The sequence below is a fragment of the Anarhichas minor genome, unplaced genomic scaffold (genome assembly GCF_050575085.1).
Source record: "Anarhichas minor isolate MPS153535 unplaced genomic scaffold, ASM5057508v1 ptg000058l, whole genome shotgun sequence".
Taxonomy (NCBI): Eukaryota; Metazoa; Chordata; class Actinopteri; order Perciformes; family Anarhichadidae; genus Anarhichas; species Anarhichas minor.
Window position 1 is genome coordinate 4459685 of NW_027466504.1, and position 25796 is coordinate 4485480.

Here is a 25796-nt window from a genome sequence, read left to right on the forward strand (position 1 = left end):
CATTCTACACACAATGTACTAAATACTGATCATATAGTGAACAAACAATCACCTTTATCATGTTAGAGTCACTGTTATTAACACGTATTGTTGGAAAGTCACAGAGCTCAGATACAACTTTTATTTACTACATTTTATTATACACATATACACCTACACACACACACACACACACACACGCTCATTTAATAAATTCCAAAAAGATGATTGTTGGCTGCAATGTTTTTCTGATGGAATATAGGCTATATTTTATGTGTGTGTGTGTGTGTGTTTAAATACAGTATATATAAAAAAATCGAATGATTATTTTAACATATTATTTTGTTTTTATAATCCTCTGTAATAATAAACAGAATAAACACCTCTCCGGGGAATCCAAGCAATACATGATGTTCTGTTTGGACACATAAGATGTACGACCTTCAAGAATGAGAGTAAGGTTGTTGAAGTTACATCACTCTGTTCAGAGTATTGTTTCATCAACCTCTAGCATACTGGAGAGAGAACACTACAAACACCACCCTGAGGATAAACTCCTAATCACATTCTCCTAACTCACACCAGCTGTGTGTGATCCTGTACACACTGAACTATCTGGTCAGCAGAGAGAAGGTTTCTCTAGCAGGAGGAGACTCTCCCTCCTACAGAGAACACAGAGACACTGAGGAACCAGACCATAACCAGAACCCAAACCCAAACCCAGGATAAAGAGGTTCAGTGAATGTGGTGTTGAAGGTGTGGAGGTGGATCAGTGTGTCAGAGGAGACTCTGTAGAAGGACAGAGAGCCAGCAGGACAGTCCACATACACTGCTACTCTACCAGAGGAGGAGGAGGAAGAGGAGATGGGTGTTCTTGTCTTATTGTGATAGACAGAGTAACCACCATCAGAGCACAACAGACTCCAGGACTGATCATTCATTCCAAACAAACAGTCTTCACTGTCTCCTCTCCTTCTGATTCCTCTGTAACTCACTGATACAGAAACTCTTTCTCTCCACTCAACCTCCCAGTAACAGCGACCAGTCAGACCAGTTCTACACAGCAGCTGAGGACAGACATCAAACCTGTCTGGATGATCAGGATATGACTGATCCTTCTCCACACATGTCATCTTCCTGTTGTTGTCAGACAGTTTGAGTTTTCCATGTACTGTGTTTGTGTCGAGTGTGAGTTCACAGGAATCTGATGGAGAGAACAAGACACAATACAGCTGCAGTTATTAATCTATCATCTGTTTGATGATGACATCAGAGATGTGAATGAGTGATGTCACAGTTTGAAGATGCTTTGTTTTCATGAATCAAACTCAAAGCACACTTACACTTCCTCAGACCTGGTCTGAACCATCGGACTCCAGCAGGCTCCACCCTGAAAGGAGGAGGGGGGTCAGAGCAGCATGAAACATGGACATTACATCGCTCTCACACACAGAGCTTTGTTATTCATGTTCACATGGAGCACTTATTATTCATCAGCTCATACTCTTTTACTTCACTGGAGCTTCTTCTGATTGGCCCATGACGACTGCTCATTATGTTCACTTATTCATGATATATTATTATCAGTATTATATTGACAATCATCATCCATTTCATACTCAGTTTCCTCTTCCAGTCAGTCAGTAAATCACATGTTTAAACCTGCATCAATTGATTTCTTTGTCCACTTGTGGTTCAGTGAAAACAAGCTGTAAACACAACATCTGACATATTATCAGCTTATAAAGTAGTTGTGTCGGTTCTGGGTCATGGTCGCACGTGCGTGAGTCGCACTGCATGGGCGGAGTCAGTTTGTTAATATAACCTCTACAAGTTCAAACCAACGGATGTACGACCTTTAAACTAGTGAACAAGTAGCTGATTACCTGTGAAATCTCTGACATCTAAACCAAAGTCAAGTCTCCCTTCAGTCGCTCATGGACGCAATCAGCCAGTGTAAATCAGACTTAATATCACGGCTTGATGCTTCTATGAAACCATTAATACGGTGGTGATATTAATTATTATCTTTTATACACAGTATATATATATATATATAATATAAAAGGTAAACACCAAATCACTGCAGTACAACAAAGAGTCAGCTGCAACGAAGACGACGTTGAGGACTTAAAAACCTGCATCAGTCACATTGAAAAAGAAAACAGTGAGCTGAAACAGAAGGCGGACTCAATGGAGAATTACAGCAGGTAATGGAGAGAGCTCACTCAGCCCCACACAGATGTATGTGGAAGGTGTCAGCAGCATGGAGGCACCTATGTGCATTTAATGTGGCTCTGTCCAGAAATTCATACATTTTGGGTTGAAATTGGTAACCAAGTATCCTCCATAACACAGTGTCCTATTGAGCTCAATCCTGTACAATGCATCCTAGGCCTAGACGCTGCCTCACCAGTATTAAACAGATATAAGAGAATTGTTAGTCTTCTATCGTTCTGTGCACGGTTATCAATCTTACAGTATTGGCTAGACGGCGCACAACCATCTGTTTCAAGTTGGCTTCATAATGTTCTACAACTACTCCCATTGGAGAGGCTCACACATGTTCTCCAAGGAGACATAAATGGGTTCTTCTCTGTTTGGAAGCCTGTTATGGATTTTATTGGAGAGGACTATGCCGAAACCATATGAATAGGTTTTGCAACGTGGGATCCAAGTGAGCTGGTGAAGGGAAAAGTCCACAATATTTAATATTATTTAATTGTTGTGACAGGTATAATATGGACGATGATGATCTACAACTGTGCTGTTTTCTCAGATTTAAAAAAAACAAACATGGTTTGGTGCTGAGTTTGACTGTCTGTATAGTTAGCCGCAATTAATATTTAATTGCAGGGTCAATATGGAGGGTGATGATTTATGTTTGTTTTGGTTTCTTGTGTCTCAATTTCTTTTTTTTTGTGTCTGAGTCTGATTGTTTGTATTGTTAGCAGGTATGTTATGTTATGTGCTGTTCTTTTTGGGGCTAACATGTGGTGCGGACTGAAAATAAAATGATTGAAAGAAAGTAGTTGTGTCTAACATGATATCAACCAGCTGCTTCCACATCCAGCAGTTACACATCAACATGATGATTCATCAGGACTCTTTGTGCTTGTGTCACCTGATGAATGGAAGACCAATATTCTCTCTCTTTTAGCTCTGTTTTTGGTCTCCACCACCTCCTGAGGGAAACATCTGTCTCTTTAGGTGCTAAATGCTCCACTATGTTCACCAGCTAGTCTCTAACTGAGTCTGTCTGCTGTTTGCTGCTGAGCAGGTAGTGAACAGTGGCTTCATCACAGCTTGTTGGATGAAAACAGCTGCTGCTGGAAACACTGAGACTGAACCAAAAAGAAAATATGTTGCAGAACCAAAACTAGGAGCTAAAAGAGGCTGAAAAGCTCTGCAGAGCTGGAGACAGTTCTCTGTAGGTTCATCACCACCACACGACTCTTCACCGTTACACAGAGTCAGCTGATCTTTTGTCAATATAGAAGTATTGATTGTTGGATGTTTTGGTCCTGACTAGTGACCTCTTGTGTTTGTGTAATAATGACTGTTGTCTCTCAGAAGTAAAGGAGAAAGTAGCCTGAAATCACTACAACACCACAAACCCTCTAATGAAGGAGGTCGGGTGGATGGTTGGATGTAGAAAGTGTCTGACTTTGATACTGCTGTTCACATCCCGTCTCCTAGCAACAGTCAACACTGGTTTCTATTATCTGTAATCTGTGGGTGAAAACATTACAGTTCAAGTCTGTCTGCAGCCACAGAGCACTGCCTGTGTCCCCTTATAACTTTGGTCTAGTCCTAAATAAACCTCTTTGGGCTCTGACACACCATGTCCACAATCAGCTGTTGGTTCTTCACTGAGCATCTGTGGCCGACTGTCACCTGTAGTTTCAACAAGTCGAGTCTTATCAGCCAGGGAACTGGCTCTCAGTGCAAAACAAACCAAAACCAGGTGAAGCTAAACTCCTTTAAAATAGCAAAACATTCCTGTTGTCATGATTTATCAAGATGGTTTAAACAGATTGTTTCTGTCAGTTTGTCTTTTCACAATAATGGACTAAAGGGCAACACACACGAGCATCAAAACATCATCTATTGTTTGATATGAGCCCACAAACCTGCAGCGTCACGACGTTGGCGCATGTCAACTCACCATGATGCCCGTCATCGTGTCAGGATACACCACTGTCCTATTTTCTAATGTTGAAACAAGACAACGCTCCAGAAAAACAACTGTTTCATCACCTTCCCTCCCTGTTTTGGCTCATCTTGGCTACTGTTCCCTGACTACTTCTGTCTGTATTGATGGTCTGATGTGGGACACAAACAGTTTGATGAGTCTCTGGTAGTTTGAGATCAGCTGGGTGTGTCAGGGTCATATTAACCAGGCTGACAGTGTGACAGAGAAAACGTTTCCAGTTCTACCTCCTCTATCAGACTGATTTTCTGGGGCAGCAGCAGGCCTCTTCATACCTGAGAGTTTCCAGTCTCCAGTGTGGATCATTCAGTCCAGAAGACAGCAGTTTCACTCCTGAGTCTCCTGGATGATTGTAGCTCAGGTCCAGCTCTCTCAGATGGGAGGGGTTGGAGCTCAGAGCTGAGGCCAGAGAAGCACAGCCTTCCTCTGTGATCAGACAGCCTGACAGGCTGCAAACACACAAAACAACACACATGTCTCATAATGTGAGGAAACTGTGAGGGAACTGTGAGGTCTGGAAGGTTACTCCAGTACTGAGATACTGTCGGCTACTGTGGGGTTACATTAAGATTGTTACTGATTGTTTTCTAGTCACAACCAAACACCCATTAAAGTGTACCAACAATATGACTCTGAACATTACTGATAACGTTCTCATTACTCTCTGAAATTTCAAGCTATAAAAGCAGAGTGAGAAAAAAAACAATATTAGATATGTTTACAGAAATATATTCAAATTAAATATTTGATTGAAATCATGAAAGCAGACACAATCTTATGAAAGTTACAAGTTTATCCATTCATATAAATAAGGACATTAATTGAATCCTGACCTGAGAGTTTCCAGTTCACAGATTGGACTCGCCAGTCCAGCAGACAGCTGCTTCACTCCTGAATCCTGCAGGTCGTTGTTACTCAGGTCCAGCTCTCTCAGACTAGAGGACTGGGAGCAGAGAACTGAGGACAGAGCTTCACAACTTTTCTCTGAGAGGTTACAGTCACTCAGTCTGAAAAGACAACGATAAAGAAAAAATTAGCAATAGGTAGAAAAGACAGAGAAAACGTTTCCAGCTCTACCTCCTCTATCAGACTGATTTTCTGTGGCTGCAGCAGGCCTCTTCATACCTGAGAGTTTCCAGTCTCCATTGTGGATCATCCAGTCCAGCAGACAGCAGCGTCACTCCTGAGTCTCCTGGATGATTGTAGCTCAGGTCCAGCTCTCTCAGATGGGTGGGGTTGGAGCTCAGAGCTGTGGCCAGAGAAGCACAGCCTTCCTCTGTGATCAGACATCTTGACAGGCTGCAAACACACAAAACAACAGACATGTCACATAATCTGAGGAAACTGTGAGGGCTGTAAGGTTACTGCAGTACTGAGATAATGTTGGCTACTGTGGGGTTACATTAACATTGCTATTGATTATTTTCTAGTCACAACCAAACACCCACTAATATCCATCAACAACAAACAAAAACAAAAAACAGTAATATAAATGTTCATGAAAATATACTGAGACTAAAATATTCATTGAAAAAATACAAGCAGCATCTTATACAGGTTACGAGTTTATCTATGAATCTAAGTCAGGACTTGAGAGGACATTAATTGAAAACGTTGATGAATTCTGACCTGAGAGTTTCCAGTTCACAGTGTGGACTCTCTAGTCCAGCAGACAGCTGCTTCACTCCTGAATCCTGCAGGTCGTTGTTACTCAGGTCCAGCTCTCTCAGACTAGAGGACTGGGGGCTGAGAACTGAGGACAGAGCTCCACAGCTTCTCTCTGAGAGGTTACAGCCACTCAGTCTGAAGAGACAATGATGAAGAAAAAATAAGCAATATGTAGAAAAGATAAAGTATTTAAGTTATTGTGGTATATTTTCAGGCCTTGCACGATACAGCGAAGACCCCAAGTGCAGTTGTCTTAGATGAAAACCAGATGTGCAGGAGACCAGGGGCAGAAGGGTGGACGTGCAGAATGAGGGGGGGCCACATACATTCTCTCATTGTTCCGCCCTGTATGTTGCATGACATGTACCCTATATAAAGATGAAGTGAGCGCCCTAGAAGGGGGGACTTGCGGATTCGACTTGAGACCTCCGGACGATGTAGACGTCCGTAATGGCATGTGTTGCTTGTTTGTAATAAACTTTATTATACCAGCAAGAACAGTGTCCACGGAGCATCCTTCATCATCACTTCAACAGACCTGTCGCATGCAAGATACGACATAGATGGCGTCACGAACAGAACGGAAGTGATCTGGCAGCTTTCCGACGACTTCACATACGGTGAGATCTCTCGATTGAATGCTGGTCATTAATTGAGGCTGTTATGTGGAATTGTTGGGTGAAGTTGCTTGGACACACCGTAAATTAAGAACCTTCTTGTTATGGGCATGTTCTGTTGATTTGTTGTTTAAAGTGAGGCTCCGTGCTAAATTTAATGAAAAAAAAAAAAAAAAGGGGGGAAGATGAAAAAGGAAAAAGGAAAAGGAATAGTTTAGAATAGCTTCATGGTAACGAATAAGGTGTGCTAAATAGTATCGTGCAAGATTAATGAAGAGGGGCCCTCAACTTCTTAACGGTAAGACATATGCATATTAGTCACCGCGTAACGATGGCTCTGACATAGTCCGGAATTAAGGTAGAAAAACAAAATTGGGAGAAACCTGGATCCAGGTAATTTGAATAAATAAATGTAAAAGGTTAAAGGAAAGAGTGATAAGGAAATAAAGAAAATGATCATATGATTGAGCCGCAAATCAGATAGGTAGAGCCCTCAAGTGTAGGTGCATTAGTACGGGCCGCATAAAACCTGAAACAACATCTTATGGTCAGTTTAAGAACTGGAGAGTGTAAATTCACAAATTCGATTGACTGTTACCACTCTGACATTGGTTGACGAACGGTGTCTGATGCAGCCTCTCATCGAATATTTACACCTCAGAGGTAGCATAAATTTTATAAGGAAAAGGAAATATAGCGGCAAAAAGCATGCTGTGTGAATGAAGGCTAAAAAATGTGTGTGTGTGTGTTTACTTTGGGTTTACTTGGGGATTGAGCAGAGGGGAGAATGGGTGTGCGTTGAGTGCTGAAAGTATGGGTGTGTGGAACTTAGCTGCTGATGTGTTCCAGATGTGGGCCATAAAAATGCATAGGATGAGAATGGATGCGTTGAAAGAAAGAAAAACATATTATGATTGAATAAACGTACATAGGTGGTGATTTTAGAACGGGACATTTAATAATTTGAAAGGACAGATATGTGGCCCGATGTATTTTATAAAACAATGAGCTTCGTTTAAGGAGACGTAATGAATTGAATTGAATCATGTATTTTATAAAACAATGAGCTTCGTTTGAGAAGACTAATGAATTGAACGAGTCAGTAAATAAAACATGAGCTCTTCTTAAAAGGGACGTAAAATAACAAATGAGCTGTTAAATGCACAATGAACTTCGTTTAAGAAGGGTAGAATTTGACACCCCCCTCCCCCCCCCCTCACTCGCCTCAAAATTCCCTCTTTGCCATTTGAACTGTTTGGGTTCAGTGGGAGTTCACTAAATGCTACAATGTTTAGATAAAGGGGTCGACTTAGGAATAATATTTATGTATGCTGTTAACGGGACCGAAGGATTTCATAAGAGACTAAATCATTGCCTGTTTCTTGTCTGTTATGTCATTTATGGTGAATAAGAATTGAGAAGGGGAGGCTTACGTTTCAATCTACTAAAGGCCGGTACAAATTTATCTACAGACTCTTTATGCATTTTCCATAGTGGTATGTGTTCTCAGTCGTAGGTAATATTGATGGTACACATATAAACCTGCTTTCATTTATAAGCCTAAGAGGATACTGACCTGATCCTATACACATGAAAGAATACATGCTCTAGGCAGATAGGAGAAATAAATAAATAAATAAATAAATAAATAGAAAACTTGGCAACTGATTGACCAGTTAATGCATTTAATTAATTAATGGCATATGGTTGTTTGGTCTAACCTCTGCTGACAATTGCAGATGTCCACAATTGCAGATGACAATTGCAGATGTCCTTACACATCTGTGCTGTGGTGTACATCAATATGGTGACTGTCTGATGATTTGAGCTGAATATTGATTGATTGATTGGATAATTGATTGACTGATTGATTGATTGATTGGATAATTTATTGATTTGTTGATTGATTGACAGATTGGTTTGTTAATTCGTTAATTGATTCATTTGTTAATTGGTTCATTGATAATTGGATAATTGGATAATTGGATAATTGGATAATTGGTTAATTGATAATTGAAAGGGGGAAGTAATCTAAATAGCCTTGAGTAGTTTTACTTGTAGCAATTAATTCTTAAAGTACAAATAACGGAAAATAAGAGGAAGTCATCATAATGGGGAAAAAGAATACTAAAATTCCAAAGGTAATCACTCCTGTTGAAGTGGTACAGAAGAATAATCCTCTAATTAGAGGCATTGCAAACATTGCAAAGATATCGGAAAAATGGCATAAACGCTGGCCTGAAATTGACCAACCATGGCCAGTGGAGGGGACTCTTAACCCAGATGTAATTAAAATTGATTTAGACTTGTATCAACATACAAGGCAGAGCAAAAGAAGGAAAAAAAAAAAAGAGGAGAAAACGCAAGGAGAAGAGGCAAGTGGAGCTTGGCATTCTCCAGTTGTTTGAAAAAGAGAGGATAGAGAGCAGGGAACGTACAGAGAAGGAGCAGAAAGAAAAGTCGAAGAGAGAGAAAGCACAAAAGACAGGGAGAGAAGAGAGTATGAGAAAGAGAGAAAAGAGAGGGAGCAGAGAGAGAAGGAGAAACAGGATAGAGAGAGCAAAGTGAAAAAGAGATACAGGAGAGAGAGCAAAGTGAAAAAGAGGGAGAAGGAGAGAACAGATAAAGAGAGAGAAAAGAGAGAAAGGGAGTGTATAGGAAAAGGATGAAATGCCAAACGAGAGTGTTCACCAATTATTGAGGACAACAGAGGCTGAAGCTTCTACAGTATGTTGGATCGGAAATCTTAATGAAGATTTTCTTGAGCCAGTTAAGTTGTGGGAAAAGTTTATCATCGTAAAGATGCCCGACGCGAAGCTTCCAGAGTATCCATTTCACTGCACGCTCAAGTATTTCAAAAAAGATGCTCAAGGATACGCAGAAGTTGAGTCAACAACCAAAACAAGTTCAACTAAATTCGGGCTGTATAATTTTGGGACCACAAGGAGCAGCTATGAAGATACACAGAAATGACTATTTGGACAAAGAGTTTGATATCGAGAAGAGTGTGCCACATGTGACCTTGTGGGTGTGTGAAGAACATACGCCGAAGCAAGTGGGAGAAATGATGGCGGAGGCAGAAGAAGCTGTTTTTACACCTGTAACAGAGAATCTTGCCATCTGGAAGAGCGAGGATCAGAGGTTCATTAAGATCATGATCTCTGCTCAAGGACAAGGACAGCCACATGCTGTGCGAATGACACATGAGCCAATCTGCAGTACTAAGATGGACTCAGACCCAATGAGAGAAGAGATGCTAAAACAAGTTCCAGAAGGTTTGTGGGCTCGGCATAGTACTGATATTGGACTTGTGAAGTCAGCTCAACCAGTAAGAGTTGAACTCCGACCAGGAGTCAAACCACCTTGGAAGAACCAGTATCCACTGAGTGAAGAGGCAATCCGAGGAATTGAACCACAGATTGAAGGACTTTTGAAGGCAGGTGTTTTAAGAATAACACAGGACCCGCAGAGCAACACGCCTTTGTTGCCAATAAAGAAGCCAGATAAGTCATATCGCCTGACACATGACTTAAGAGCGGTCAATGAAGTGGTGGTTGATTTTCAAGCAGAAGTACCGGATCCACATACTTTGTTAGCCCAACTTCCGCCAAATGCGACACATTTCACAGTGTTAGATTTATGTGGTGCGTTTTTCAGTGTTCCACTTAGTAGGGAAAGCCAAAGCTTATTCGGGTTCACGTACAATGGACAATCTTATGAGTATGAGAGACTGCCACAAGGGTTCAAACATAGCCCGCACATTTTCAATAAAATAGTGAAAGACGATTTGGAGGGAATAGAGCAGGTATTGACAAGTAATGTAATTCAATATGTGGACGACATCATCATTTGTTCACCGGACGAGGAGACATGTCATAAGGACTCAACTAAATTGCTACAAATACTGGCAGAGAAGGGTCACAAGGCCTCTCTGAAGAAACTGCAGTATTGTAAGGAGAAGGTAACTTATTTGGGTCAAACAATAACGCAGGGACACAGAAGCATCTCTGAGAGTCATGTGGAGGCTATTCGCAAGGCTCCAAAACCCAGAACAGTTCGAGAGAGGAGGACATTTCTTGGTATTGCAGGATATTCTTCAGCATGGGTTGAGGATTATGCTAGCTTGACAGGGCCTTTGAGAGCTAAGATTAAAGATACTGGGAATGCTAAGCTACACTGTAATCTGTCCTTTACACGATGGCCTTTTGGGCATTTGAAACGAAAAAAAAAAAAAAAAAAAAGCCAAGTTCTTATGAAGAGAAGTCATAAGCAGGTGGGGACTTCCAGATCGAATATCCTCAGACAATGGGAAAGAGTTTGTGGATAAGACGGTGAAATTGATTTAGCAAAAACTTGGAATTAAACAGCGTCTTGGTGCAGTCTATCATCCGCAAAGTCAAGGGATGTGCGAAAGAATGAATGGTGTTCTGATGAATGATACAACAGTGACGACATCTGTGGCACCTACGACATTTGTAAACATAACGCGGACATCTAATATGACACGGACATGGATGAGGATGACGCAATAAAGATCGAAGTGGTGGAGGAATATCCATTTTGAATATCTCATGATTATAATCCTATTATTTACCTATGTTATTGCTTGCGTAGTTTGTAGTGTTGATTTTGTTTTGCTCTTTCGAGACTTTGTTTAGTCTCGAAGGGGGGGGTATGGAAACAAATGAACAAAATGATTAATGGACATTATGAGTTATAATCTCACATTTTACTTATAGAAGTGTTATTATTCAGTGTTTGATGTTTTAATGTGTATCTGTTCTGTATGCAAAAGATACTGGCCTTCTTTTCTTTCATTCTAGAACATATTGGGGGAAGACCACTGTGAGGGTGGAGGATTGTCAGGGACTCCGATGGGCTGAATGGATTCAGACACTTCAAACATGAAAACATGAAAATCTGAAGGACTCTGAACGTGGACTGGCGATACAACATCCAGATTCAAGACATCTTCGATACTACACCTGAGTCACGGCTGCTGAGAAAACTGCAGCGTTATACAGTCTTATGTCTTCACTGAAATGTTACATTAGTATTATTAAAAATGAATTTTCGTCTTTGTATATTAAATGCTTGGGAAATGATGGTTTCTAAATATAATGGGACCTCGGATGTTTTCTTTTTCTCGATGTTTAGGGACAGTGGGGTAGGCAGGAAAAGGTCCATAGAAAGGTGCGATGGGTCGACCAGCCTGACTTTGGACATTGTTTTGTTTTGATTTGCTGAGTATTCCATATGTATTTGCTTAAGTCATTTCCTTACACAAATTGCTAAATTCCTCATTTCAGTGTTTTGGAGTATTACTTATGGTTGCCTTGGCAGAGGGACCGTGAGAGAATTTTCCTGTTTACATTGTTTAATGGATTTCAAGAAAAATTAGCTGCCTAACAGGTTTTTCACTCTCACTTTTTTATATACTCCGTAGGCGTATCGTTGATTTAATGTTAAGAAAGGGTTGTTAATTTTGTCATGATCATACACTTGTATGTCTCTTCTGTTATTTTTTCGAGACTTTGTGTAAGTCTCGAAGGGGGGAATATGTGGTATATTTTCAGGTCTTGCACGATACAGCGAAGACCCCAAGTGCAGTTGTCTTAGATGAAAACCAGATGTGCAGGAGACCAGGGGCAGAAGGGTGGACGTGCAGAATGAGGGGGGGCCACATACATTCTCTCATTGTTCCGCCCTGTATGTTGCATGACATGTACCCTATATAAAGATGAAGCGAGCGCCCTAGAAGGGGGGACTTGCGGATTCGACTTGAGACCTCCGGACGATCTAGACGTCCGTAATGGCATGTGTTGCTTGTTTGTAATAAACTTTATTATACCAGCAAGAACAGTGTCCACGGAGCATCCTTCATCATCACTTCAACAGACCTGTCGCATGCAAGATACGACATTATGATATATGAATCTAACTCTCTCTGTACTTACAGAGCTTTGTTGGAGGCTTTGACCACTGGCAGCAGCCTCAGAAGAGCCTCCTCTGAAGCAGAGTATTTCTTCAGGTCAAACACGTCCAGATCTTTTTCTGATGACAGTAAGATGAAGACCAGAGCTGACCACTGAGCAGGAGACAGTTTATCTGTGGAGAGACATCCTGAACTCAGGGACTGTTGGATCTCCTCCACTAGAGAACAATGATTCAGTTCATTCAGACAGTGGAACAGATTGATGCTTTTCTCTGGAGACACATCCTCACTGATCTTCTTCTTGATGTACTGGACTGTTCTCTGATTGGTCTGTGAGCTACTTCCTGTCTGTGTTAGCAGACCTCGTAGGAGAGTCTGATTGGTCTGTAGTGAAAGACCCAGGAGGAAGCGGAGGAACAAGTCCAGGTGTCCATTCGGACTCTGTAAGGCCTTGTCCACAGCACTCTGGTAGAAATGTTTTGGTTTAGGTTTGTCTCTAATGACTTTAGACAAACTGGATGTTGTTTGTTCTTCTGACAGCAGATTGACTCCAGAGTTGATGAAGGTCAGATGGACATGAAGAGCAGCCAAAAACTCCTGAACACTCAGATGGACAAAGCAGAACACCTTGTCCTGGTACAGTCCTCTCTCCTCTCTAAAGATCTGTGTGAACACTCCTGAGTACACTGAGGCTGCTCTGATATCGATGCCACACTCTGTCAGGTCGGATTCATAGAAGATCAGGTTGCCTTTCTGCAGCTGATCAAAAGCCAGTTCTCCCAAAGACTCAGTCATCTTCCTGCTCTCTGGACTCCAGTGTGGATCTGTCTCAGCTCCTCCATCATACTTGACCTTCTTCAGTTTGGACTGAACCACCAGGAAGTGGATGTACATCTCAGTCAGGGTCTTGGGCATCTCTCCTCCCTCTCTGGTCTTCAACACATCCTCCAGAACTGTAGCAGTGATCCAGCAGAAGACTGGGATGTGGCACATGATGTGGAGGCTTCGTGAGGTCTTGATGTGGGAGATGATCCTGCTGGCCTGCTCCTCATCTCTGAATCTCTTCCTGAAGTACTCCTCCTTCTGTGGGTCAGTGAAGCCTCTGACCTCTGTCACCATGCCAACACACTCAGGAGGGATCTGATTGGCTGCTGCAGGTCGTGTGGTTATCCAGAGGCGAGCAGAGGGAAGCAGTTCCCCCCTGATGAGGTTTGTCAGCAGTACACCCACTGAGGTGGACTCGGTAACATCAGTCAGGATCTCATTGTTGTGGAAGTCCAGAGGAAGTCGACACTCATCCAGACCGTCAAAGATGAACACAACCAGGAACTCTTCAAACCTGCAGATTCCTGCTTTTTTGGTTTCACTGAAGAAGTGATGAACAAGTTCCACCAAGCTGTACTGTTTCTCTTTCAGCACATTCAGCTCTCTGAAAGTGAATGGAAATGTGAACTGTATGTCCTGGTTGTATTTGTCTTCAGCCCAGTCCAGAGTGAACTTCTGTGTTAAGAGTGTTTTCCCAATGCCAGCCACTCCCTTTGTCATCACTGTTCTGATTGGTTCCTCTCTTCCAGGTGAGGCTTTAAAGATGTCTTCTTGTCTGATGGTTGTTTCTGGTCTGTGTGGTTTCCTGGATGCTGTTTCAATGTGTCTGACCTCATGTTCATCATTGACCTCTGCAGTCCCTCCCTCTGTGATGTAGAGCTCTGTGTAGATCTGATTCAGAAGTGTTGGGTTTCCTGCTTTAGCGATCCCCTCACACACACACTGGAACTTCTTCTTCAGGTTAGATTTGAGTTCACGCTGACAAACTGCAGCAAGAAGTCCTGAATGAACACACAGCAAAGAAGATCAATGAGTCTATGAATATATTTTGGTCCATATCTTGAGACATTTGTAAATGTCCCATTCATCCAGCATGTTAAATCTTTAGAGAAATCCTCTTACTGCTCTGCAGACAGTCAGCCAGCTCCTCCTGCTTCATTCTCCTCAGGAAGTGCAGTGTGATCTTCACAAATGCCTCTCTGCTGCTCCTCCTCTGCTCTTCATCTTCACCGTCCAGCACCTCCTCATCCTCCCTCTGACTCTCTAAGCATTCTGGGTAATCTGAACTCACAACCTTCTGGATCTTCTTCAGCTCATTCTTCACAAAAGTGACGATGTTCTCCTTCAGCAGCTGGAACAGAATATTCTATGAATGACACAAGCTAAAACCATGGAACCAAACATCAGATCCATGTTGGACAGACTGACAATCCACTGGTCTACAAAGTGTAGCATGGAGATTATTGTGAACAGAATATATGTAAAAGTAGTTGTACATGTACAGACCATAAATATGAAGTCCAGGTGTGTTTGATGCTGCTGGGCAGACTGACCTCTGGGAACCTCCGAGCTCTCCTGGTCCTCTCTGTGGAGGAATCATGAACAATCATCTCACATTATGTTTGTACCATTAACACAAATACAACAGTTAGTTAAAGATGTTGTGTTCTGTCATGATTAATCATAATGAAAACCAGATGCAAAACAGATTGTTATCTCTGCTTTTACTGCTTTTATTGGACAGTAAACGTTATTTTATAGTATAGGTATAGTCAAAAATGATGTCCGATGTTGAATACACTTATTGTAAGTCGCTTTGGATAAAAGTGTCTGCTAAATGACTGTAATGTAATGTATATCGCATGGCAAATTCATACCGATGTACTTTCTATTCCTTCAGTACCTTCCACCACGAGATACTACAACTAGAAACAACTATAATCACATCTGATGTGATACTTTTTCACATTTGGTGTAGTTTCTATTCTACCGTTGTGTTGTTAGTCAGATGTACCAAGACTTAATACTGTTGATCTGCCACATCACTTGAAACAAAGGGTCTGTATTTGGCAGTGGCAGGCCGTGCATTTTATACCTAGGCCTTCACTGCTGTCGTGCGGCTGAAATACCACCTTATAACCACATGATGGCGCCACAGCTATTATTCGTTTCTAAGGCTGTAACTATGTACGTATTCGTATTAAACCGTACGGTACGAGGCTTACAATATATTTAAATAATACTAGAGCATTTGGACGATGCAGAAACTTAAATTCAGGAAAATATGTTTTCTACGCTCATGTAGGACAGTGTATCTCAGCTGGTCTGGCTGTGGAACCCACCATCAAACCTTAACGACAAGCCGCGGCTCAAAGAGATTGTCTTATGATTTTACTTTCACAATTAGAACATTGAACGTACTGCTCTGCAATGTTTTTCCTTGTCTCAGCCCCCTGTGTCACGGTGTGTGGTACATCTCACTCGAGTCAGGAAACAGGTCAGAATGCCCATATTTAATTGGCTGAGCTGCATCACGTGATGTGATCCACAACGCCGATTAAGCCTCTGCTGTTAAGTTTCGTTTCACGATAGTCACGTGCTCGCCCACTGACCAATCACAGCACACGCTGTACCTCACTGCAGAGCTGCACATGGAAACTGAGCTGCAGGTAATGCTGACGTACTTGTAGGCCAGCTAGAAGGCTCTGACACGTCAAAGAATACGCCCAACATGTCAAACTAAAGATCTGATTGGTTGAAGACTATGACAATCAACAATATCGTCCCCATTCACTTAAACTGCACATGGATGCACTTGTGAGTCTGCAGGCCTCGGGCCTCTCTTCTTACCTAGAGACACAGAGGTGAAATCTGATTGGATAAAAGCTCTACTTAAAACAAGCTGCACTGGAAGCAGAGCAACTGAGGAAGACAGTAGCTGTGCAATGAGAAAATAAGATAATGGAAAAATATTTTTAGAAATTATAATATATGTAGTGTATTTAAGAAAAAATATTAAAGTATAAAATAGATATAGCTTTGTGATTCTGTTTAGGCCAGCAGAGAAGGCTTTGCAGGCCCTGATGGCCCACCACTGGTATTTGGTTTGGCCACAGCACCATTGGGGAGACTTCCTCCTAGTCAGTCTTTCTGGTCTCCAGACCTCTGCAACTAGATTTAGGATTATATCTAGAATGCTACTTCCTGCCTGATGTAAAATTTACAACAAGTAGTTAAAGATATTGCGTCATGTCATGATCATAATGAGAAATGAGATCATAATGATAGATCAAAGACTATAAATGATAGACAACCAAATTGGTATCTGTGTAACAGCTAGTCATCTGTTTCATCTGTTTTAAGAACTTACTCTGGGTCATAAGAACGGCATCCATCTTTGAAGTTAATTGGAGACCCTTTAGACCGATCACTCTTCATGGACACACAGCTGGGTATAGGAGACTTTTCTCTCTGCTGCTGTGAACTGATAGAAACACTGCCATTTTATCATCATCATTCAATCATGAAGAATCAGCTCACATTGTGTCTGTCCACACAGAGACAAACACAAGGTAAAGGTCCATGAAGTGATATCTGGATGTGGATCAGATGAGTCCCTGTAGTGGTAAAGCTCCAAGTGTGAATGTGTTTCAATGAAGAAGAGTTAACTTCATCTGAGTCATTTATTAAACCTACTGTACTCATTGTATTTGTATCCTGGTAGTTTTAGGAGACATTGAGTATAAAATCAATGTTTTATTTAGAAATGTTTCAATGTTGATGTTGAAGCTGTATTCAGTGCAGCAAAGGCAAGAAATGATACAGTGAGGTGACCATGATGGCTGAAGAGTAATGCTGTCCAATCAGGATGTAGAGAGGAACCATGTGGATCTGACGTGTTCTTCCAGACTTTGTGACAGATCACTCAATGACCCAGCTGACTACAGACTTTATCATAGCGACCAGGCAGAAAAGGAGGAATCATGAAGAATCCGCTCACATTGTGTCTGTCCACACAGAGACAAACATAAGGTAAAGGTCCATGAAGTAATATGTGGATGTGGATCAGATGAGTCCCTGTAGTGGTAAAGGTTTACTAGTCCTGCTGATCCCACTGAGAATCAACAGCTCAGTCTTTCAGCTCACTGTTTTCTTCAAACGTCAGTTTAGTTTAGTCCCAACAGCTCTCACCAAGCCCTCCATGTAGCTCTCCCTCCCTCACTGTACACTGCTGAAGTGCCCTGGAGCAAGGCACCCAGAACCTCCAGCTGTTCCAGTGGAGTGTCTCAGTGTCAGACTGGTTGTACTGGGCAGCTCCCAGTGTGAATGTGTTTCAATGAAGAAGAGTTAACTTCATCTGAGTCATTTATTAAACCTACTGTACTCATTGTATTTGTATCCTGGTAGTTTTAGGAGACATTGAGTATAAAATCAATGTTTTATTTAGAAATGTTTCAATGTTGATGTTGAAGCTGTATTCAGTGCAGCAAAGGCAGGAAATGATACAGTGAGGTGACCATGATGGCTGAAGAGTAATGCTGTCCAATCAGGTTGAAGAGAGGAACCATGTGATGTAAAAGCAGAGCGTCTCAGTGTCAGACTGGTTGTACTGGGCAGCTCCCAGTACGAAAAAAATGACACTAAACCAGTAAAGTTTCTCTGAGTTAACAACAGTTCAAACATGAATCATCACACCCACCTCACTCAGTGATTGGTCAGCTGATTTTAGGTGAGAAAGTAGGCAGAGTTTGAACTTGTCTCACAGCTCTCTAAGACGGATGGCTTTTTACAAGAAATAGAAACAATTTAGATTTATTTTTTAGCATAACCCGACTCTTACTGTCAGTTACAGCTTACATCTGATCAGCACATGGAGGTTGTCCTTTAAAGTCAATTAAATGTTGCTTTGACTGGTTGCTCTTGAAGGACAGACAGCTGGCCTCGGGACAGTCTGGTCTCTGCTGATGGACCCTGAAACAAAAACAGCACAGAAAAATATGGACGTTGTAGAAAAACTGAAGATAATTGTTAAATCTTTAAACACAGACAATAACTAGAATGGTTAGAAGTTAGAAATGCCTTATCGTCAGTTATAAATTCTTACCTTCCATCAGAAGATTTTCTAAAATCAAGAGGACTCTCCATGGACGCATCTCTCTTCAAGGACACACAGCTGGGTTCAGGTCCAGGTTCTGGAGATTCTGGTCTCTGATGGATCCTGAAACAAAAACAGTATCGATACAAGTTGAGGAAACTTTGTCCTTGTCCTAAATGAAGAAAAACATGTCATGTGTCCACTTTATTAGGTACATCTGTGAAGTCTAAAACAATTCAATAAAACAGTGCTGCACTAAATTCTACCTTTTCAAAGATGATAATGTTCAGTTTTTGTTTCAGAAGCGTGTTAAATCAGTTCTATGTCTATTACTGAAGTAACAGTTAAAGGTGGTGTTGTACTGGACTACGTGATACTGAGAGCTGTGTTTGATGGTCAGAATATTAGGAACCCCTCTGAATATAAAGAAGTCCGGTACAACACCATCAGTAACTTTGACCTCAGTGATAAAACATAATGAACTGAGTGAACTCCTCTGTGACGGTGTCAGTAAAAAGTGAACACTATGTGTGAACAGTTAGAGATGGTCATCTCACCTCTGAGCTTTGGTCTGGCTGGTTTTAGAGGGAGGGACTCCCTCCTCTCTGTCCTCACACTGATTCATAGCAGAGTCCACACCTTCACACAAACACAACAACATTATTTCTCTTCATCATGACAAACACACACAGCTCATTCACCTCAATACTAAATACACTCATGGGACAGTTTCCATGTTGTCACTTTGAGCTGCAGAGTCATCTCTAAGAAATGACGTTCACAATGTTCTTTAGTCTGTTGGCTTGTTTGAAGACTAGAGGAAGACACTTCATGTTCTTTGGGGATGACGTCACTCTTCACTTTCTTTGACTGTCTTTGAAAAGCTCTTCAACGTTTGAAATGTTCCTCTGTTTCCACGTCTACTACATCCAGTCAGAGCATGAAGCAGCTCGTCCAATAATCCAAAATCAGTCATGTGACCTTGTTAGCTGCTGCTGAATTCACATCACTTTGTACCTTCATGTGTAGAGGAACCAGTGAGAGCAGAGCTGAAAGCATCAGTCCAATCATCGATCAGCACATCAGCTCTCATTCATCCTTCACATCATCTCTCCTGTATCAACTGCTTCTCTCTGTTTCCTATCAGTGTCAGCTGAATCCCTTTGGCTTCTTGTTGCTCACATTAAAGACTGAAGTGAACAAACCTTTAGTTAATCGTGACTTCAGTTGTTTTTACAGTGAAAACTCAAAGCACACGAGGAAACATTCTCTCTCTGCTGCTCAGCTCCTCTTTAACTCAGAAAAGTCTGAAGAGAAAAGTTAAATAGAAAAAGTGTCTCAGACAGTTGAGTTAAGAAGAGGTCGACTACAACCTGCTGATTAATGTGCACACTTTAAAAAGCAAATCTTTATAAAATGGTAAAAAGTCTGGCAGCAGAAGTTCCCATTAAATTACAGTAAAATATAAATATATTCTACTGCAATAAAATAACATTAAATACAGATATTAGCTATGGATACATACTCTGTAATTGTACAGCCAGTAAGTAGATATGAGAAAATATGTTAAAGGTATAAGAGAATACTGCTAATTGAATTGAACTAATTGAACTTTGGTTATGTTTTAACCAAATGTTTTGGTTATGTCCATCTGTCTGTTAATGTTTAGATTTCTGGAGATAAAACTAACTTAATGTTTTATCAACATGACAAAAGACGTCATTTTAAATGCTCATCCTATAAATTTACAGTGTTTTACAAGTTAAATATTGTTCATCAACCTCCAACAAATGGAGCTGAGCTGTTTCTCCTCATGATCTCCCTTCAGAGTCCAGAAGTCAGTAAAACACAGAACAGTAAAATGACATGTAAGTGTCCTCATAGAAAACACTGTGGGCACTGTGGGAACATGTGGAAGCTTTCATTTGATGGATTGTTCACTTCACCATTTGATCAGTTAGTAAAAGGTCGACTACAACCTGGTGATCAATGAGAGAAAAGCTGAACACAAAAGAAAACACATTCAAACACTATCAAAAATGGAGTAAATGTGTTGAGAAGCAGATGAAGAAATGAACATGAAGCTTTGTGGACTTAAAGGATTGAAAGCAGCAGGTGAGAGCAAACAGAGAGTAGGCTCGTTCGACATAAGCCAGGCGTGCGCAGAATCGATCACCGGCGATCGGCGCACAATGCATGCTGGGTAGATTTGCGTCCGACTTGCTCTGACGTCATGAAAACGTGGGCAACGATAACCTCACGAGAGCGGGGTGGCGCAGATTTTAGAGCCAGGCGCTGCAGTTGCTCTCCACTGACTGCGTGACCCCAGTGCATGATGGGAAACTTCTTTCTGTCTTCGGATCAAAGAGCTGATTGGCTCTTAGATTTTCTTTAGTGGAAAAGGTGGGAGATCGTGGCTCACTGGGTTAAGAGGGTTGTCTGGTGCCCACAACGTCGGCTGTTCAAGCCTTGGCCTTTGACCTGTCTCCTGTCAAAGACAGCCCACTGCTCCCCATATATAGGGATGGGTCAAATGCAGAGACAAATTTATCCTTAATTAACAGAATAAATATAGTATAAAAAAATGTAAATCCTAATTTTCTGTCTAATTGTAATACTTAACGCTAGATTGTTGGCTATTAGTCTCATTTTGTGCAATAACAATAATAATATATAAGGTTATTTATTTAGCATCTGTAAATAAAGATATTTATTGAGAAAGCCTACGTCCTACTTGATGTCAACATTTTTTCAGTCAGAGCTCTGGAATGTGTCCATCGACTAATGATTGTGAAGCATCACAAAACGTATTAAAAGAAAAGCACAATTGTCACTGATAGAAACTTGCAGCGTTGCTTTTCCTCCGTGTGTAGCCTGTTTATGTAGCTGTGATGTTTGGACAGTTGGTTCAGTTTTTAAATTTCTTAAATTTACGGTTGTATGATTTAGAAATGACGCTATCTTCACATATATTTATTTTAGTGCTGGGCAAGTTAACGCGTTAATTTCGCGTTAACGCATTCATCAATTAACTCCGACAATTATTTTATCGCTCGTTAACGCATTATTTTAATTTATTATAATTGAAAGACAAGAGACAATACATAGACATAACAACAAGAGGATGACAAGAACAGTGGCATAAAAGGCAGCAAACATCCTATAGTCAGTTGTGTATGTATGTGTGTGTGTGTGTGTGTGTGTGTGTGTGTGTGTGTGTGTGTGTACGTGTGTGTGTGTGTGTGTGAACGTGTGTGTATGTCCTTGAGCCTTTTTTAAGATGGGAAAAAAAATGATCTCCGTGGTCAACTCAGCAGACACTTACATGTTAGTGCACCTATATGCTGAAATTCACGGTAAACACATTTAAACGGCACAGATCGGGAGCGAGCGAAGGACTTTGAAAGTTAGCGGAAAGATTAACGTGAGATAACATCCGGTTTCTGCAGACGAACATCCGGTTTTCAGAATAAGATGCCAACAAAGTATGAATTATATTCACATTAAGTATAAAACATGCTACCTGCATCTCGTGAACCAAATGTTATTGCCCTTTTGTTCATATAGCAGTACTTTTAAAATAAAAGTGCGCAATACACTACTTTTGAATTCATTATTGAACTTTGCCATAACAATGCGATTAATCGCGATTAAATATTTGAATCGTTGCCCAGCACTAATTTATTTATATAAATGTTTAAATAAATATGACATCCAAGAACTAAAATATGCCCAATCTTATATCCTCAATTATAATAATAACATAGTTAAATATATAAAAAGACATCCAAACTTAAAGACCAGCAATTTTGGGGTTAAGTGTCTTGCTCAAGGACACATCGACATGCTCCAAGCGGAACCTTAGTGAGGATTTATCTGTGTTTACATGTGAGATGATGGCCATAGTTATTGCGTTACAGTGGATAGAGGATGTCAGGCCAGAGAGAGTGGTGATTGCATCAGACTCATGTGCAGTGCTAACAAGTTTGACATTGTGCCACTCCAGAAACAGAGAGGATTTACTGTTTGAAATTCTACAATCATTTTAAAGAATCGGTTGATTTAGTGTGGGTCCATGTTGGAGTCGATGGCAATGAGAAGGCGGATAAAGCAGCAAAAAGGGCTTTGAAGAGTGGGAAAAATAAGGTTAATGTAAATATAAGTAAGTCAGAAGCTAAAGTGGTGATTAAGGAACAAATTAAAAAGATATGTCAGAACGAATGTATTAAAGGGAGTAAAGGAAGATATCTGTTTAAAATAAACCATTGGTTGGGAGCAGGATCTAGTGGACGAACTAGAAAAGAGGAGATGATTATGACAAGACTAAGGAATGGCCATACTGGTCTGAACAGTTGCCTCTATGTTATTAGAAAGCATAATAATGGAAAGTGTACATTTTGTGGAGAAGAAGAAACCGTGGACCATGTTTTATTGTCCTGTCAGAGGTACGAGTCAGAGAGAGAAGTTTTGAAAAAAAGGTCTAAGAGAGATTGGAGAGGAAAGCTTTAGTGACAAATGTTGGAAACTTTTTCTGGAATATTTAGAGTTAACAACACTAATGAATAGAATTTGAGAAAGAAATGTATTATTATTTATTTGTTCTATTTTATTATTTAATTTTTTTCTATATGTATATATAAATATATATATATATATATATATATTTATTTATTTATATACATATCTTTATTCATTTACACACATATGTATGTATGTGTGTGTATATATGTATATGTATTTCTTTTCGTTTGGTTGTCGTATTAGAGTCCTTAGTCCACACTCCAGATTAGTGGGAGGCGGTAATGCACTCGAAAGCTGTTTGCCAACCGCCAAAAAAAGCAAAAGAAAGAAGAAGAAGAAGCAGGCGGCTGAAAACGGTCCGACTTGAACGCAGTTTTTTGTCAACGCCCCTTTCTACGTCCGCCTGCTCTCGTCTGCTTTCCAGGCGAGGCGCAGTTCAACTCGAACGAGCCTATTCTCTCAGGTGTGTTTCAGTGCAGGAACAAAGGCCCAGGTGAGCTCTCTGGTCCCTGCTGGGTCCTAGTGCTCCACAGCAGTAACAGTCCTGACAGACCCCAGATCAGACTGAACTCATCTTCTTCATCACAGTGTCATCATTCAAAGCAACACTTCATCTGGACTTCAACATTCAAACTAACAGCAGCTTCTCTCTGCCTGCTCACACATCTTGTTTCCCAGCTGACGTTTGTGTTTGAAAGCAGCTTTAAACAATCACACGTTCACAATAATCAATGACGTCATTTCAACCAATCACAGCTTCACTTACTGAACTTTTAGCATGAACTTCATCAGTGTGCAGCTCTCTTCTGTCCTCAGCAGGTCTGTGTAGAAAAGGAGCTCCGTGCTTCACTTCAACTTCAACTTCCATCAGACGAAGTGAAGTGACGCAGGTTATTATCCTTCATCAGAGAGAGTGTGTGTCCTCACGTCACCATCACAGTATGCAGTCTGACTGGTTGGACTGAGTCTCAGTCTGAGCTGTGTTCACAGGATCAAATGTCATTGTGAACAGAAACCTCCTCACAGCTCAAACAAGAGTCTTTCAGGATCAAACTCTGCATCTGTAGAAAAATCATTTCAACTTGTAAAGAGTTGCTTTGACATCAGACTGGATTCTGTTGTTTAGACCAGATAGTTTAGAGGATCCATGCACGCCCCTCTTTGTCTTCTTGTCTTCTTGTATGTAGACTAGTAGGGAACAGATGATCAAGCAAAAACCTTTGCAGCAAATGTTGTGTTTTTATTCTTCACTCCACTTTGTGGATCTGGTTGAACCTGTTGGGGCGGGACAACTTACCCACGTATCAGTCTGAAGCTGCGTTCTAAATCATTTACTTTTTCTTTTTACTTTGAGGACATACTGCAGCTTCCCTACAAAGTACATACTGATGCATGCAGTCTGCATTCAACTGGGACATACTGCTTCCTTATAACATGGCACCTTGAACTTTGACCCTCTTGCTCAAATATCTGCTGTGCAAAGGATTGTGGGTCAGAATAGTCAGGAAAGCATGCTGGCTTGCATGCTGCAAAATTTGACCGAATATAGAACACAAACTGTAATTCCTGCAGCAAACACCCCCAAGGTGGATACAGCACGACCACTGTCAACGACAACCTGCAGGAAAGACAAGATATCCTCAAGGGAGCAGGAAGGTGGAGCGAGGCCCTTGATCTTGCACCAGTCAACCACAAACAAGTCAAGTAAGCCTCTTACAGGGGGGGTTATGTGCATTTTGATATGTCTAGACCAGACCTGGGCATTGTACGGCCCGCGGGCCACATCCGGCCCGCGGGAGATCATTGGGAAATTAGGAATAAAACGTAAATAAGTGTACATCATGCACAGAATAGAGCTGCATTGCTTTTATTTTGAAGGCGACTTTTGTTATTTTTTTTCTTCTCAATTTAAGTACGTTAGTGAATGTGTGTGAGCAGCAGCGTCACTGCAATGTGTTGCCGAACTGAGTTTACGGGAGATGTGAGTTAGCTGTTAGCCCTCAAAAATGCCAGCCTGTGTTAAAAAAAGAAAGACTGACACAGAGTGTAGAGTTTTTAACAAAACATGGACTTTAAAGTGTTTCTTTACTGAAGTCAAAGGTAAAGCCGTGTGCTTAGTTTGTGGAGAACAAGTCGCAGTGTTTAAGGATTACAATTTGAATCGTCATTACGAGAGGAAACACGTGGAGAAATACGAAAGATTGACGGATGCAGAGCGGGAACGGACGTCTGAGGCTTTGCTAGCTAAGCTGCAAAAGCAACAAGGCCTTTTTACTAGTGATGGGAATTCCGGCTCTTTTTAGAGAACCGGCTCTTTTGGCTCGGCTCACTAAAAAGAGCCGGCTCTTTCGGCTCCCAAATGTCTCTTCAGATTTTTTGGTGCTTAAATTAATTTATTACCAACAATAATGTAAAATTATGCGCAATATGAATTACTAATGTAAAAAAAACATGCACTATATCAAATGTTTATTATATAAATACACTTTTATTTATACACTCTACAGAGTGATAAAAAAAATTAATTAGAAAGTGCAAAAACAAACGTTTAACTATTTACAAATGAACTTAACAATCTTTTAACTATTTTAAACTTTTAGCTTTTTAATACTTAACAAATTTAAGTGAAACAACATACAGAAGCTTACAGATGCTGTAGACACTGCAGTTGCAGCAACAGTTGCAGTAGACATACCGGCACCTTCATTAATATCAGGTTCACTTGCTTGTCTTTTTTCTTTCAATTGCACTGATGGATGAACAGTTCTCATGTGGCTGTGCAGGTTGTTTGTGGAGCCAGCTCGATATGAGATTTGAGTCTTGCAGACTCTACATTCTGCCTTAGTTTGGTCAATGTCATTGAAATGTGTCCAGATTTTGCTGCGTTTCCTGTTGACACTCATTTTCTCAACTTTTTTTTTTTACCTTTCCAGTCCGTTGCTC

General features: G+C 40.9%; 1 protein-coding gene across 1 annotated transcript; it reads right to left on the reverse strand.

Moving 5' to 3' along the window:
* Positions 1–128: 128 nt before the first annotated feature.
* LOC142933096 (protein NLRC3-like) lies at positions 129–23856 on the reverse strand. The gene is made up of 10 exons (XM_076077251.1): positions 23807–23856; positions 18342–18455; positions 18095–18208; positions 14744–14822; positions 14360–14588; positions 12435–14238; positions 5822–5995; positions 5026–5199; positions 1323–1369; positions 129–1183 (listed from the first exon to the last, which is right to left on the reverse strand). The coding sequence occupies exons 1-10, from the start codon at positions 23854–23856 to the stop codon at positions 642–644; spliced, it is 3327 nt and encodes a 1108-aa protein (XP_075933366.1). The 3' UTR covers positions 129–641.
* Positions 23857–25796: the final 1940 nt, after the last annotated feature.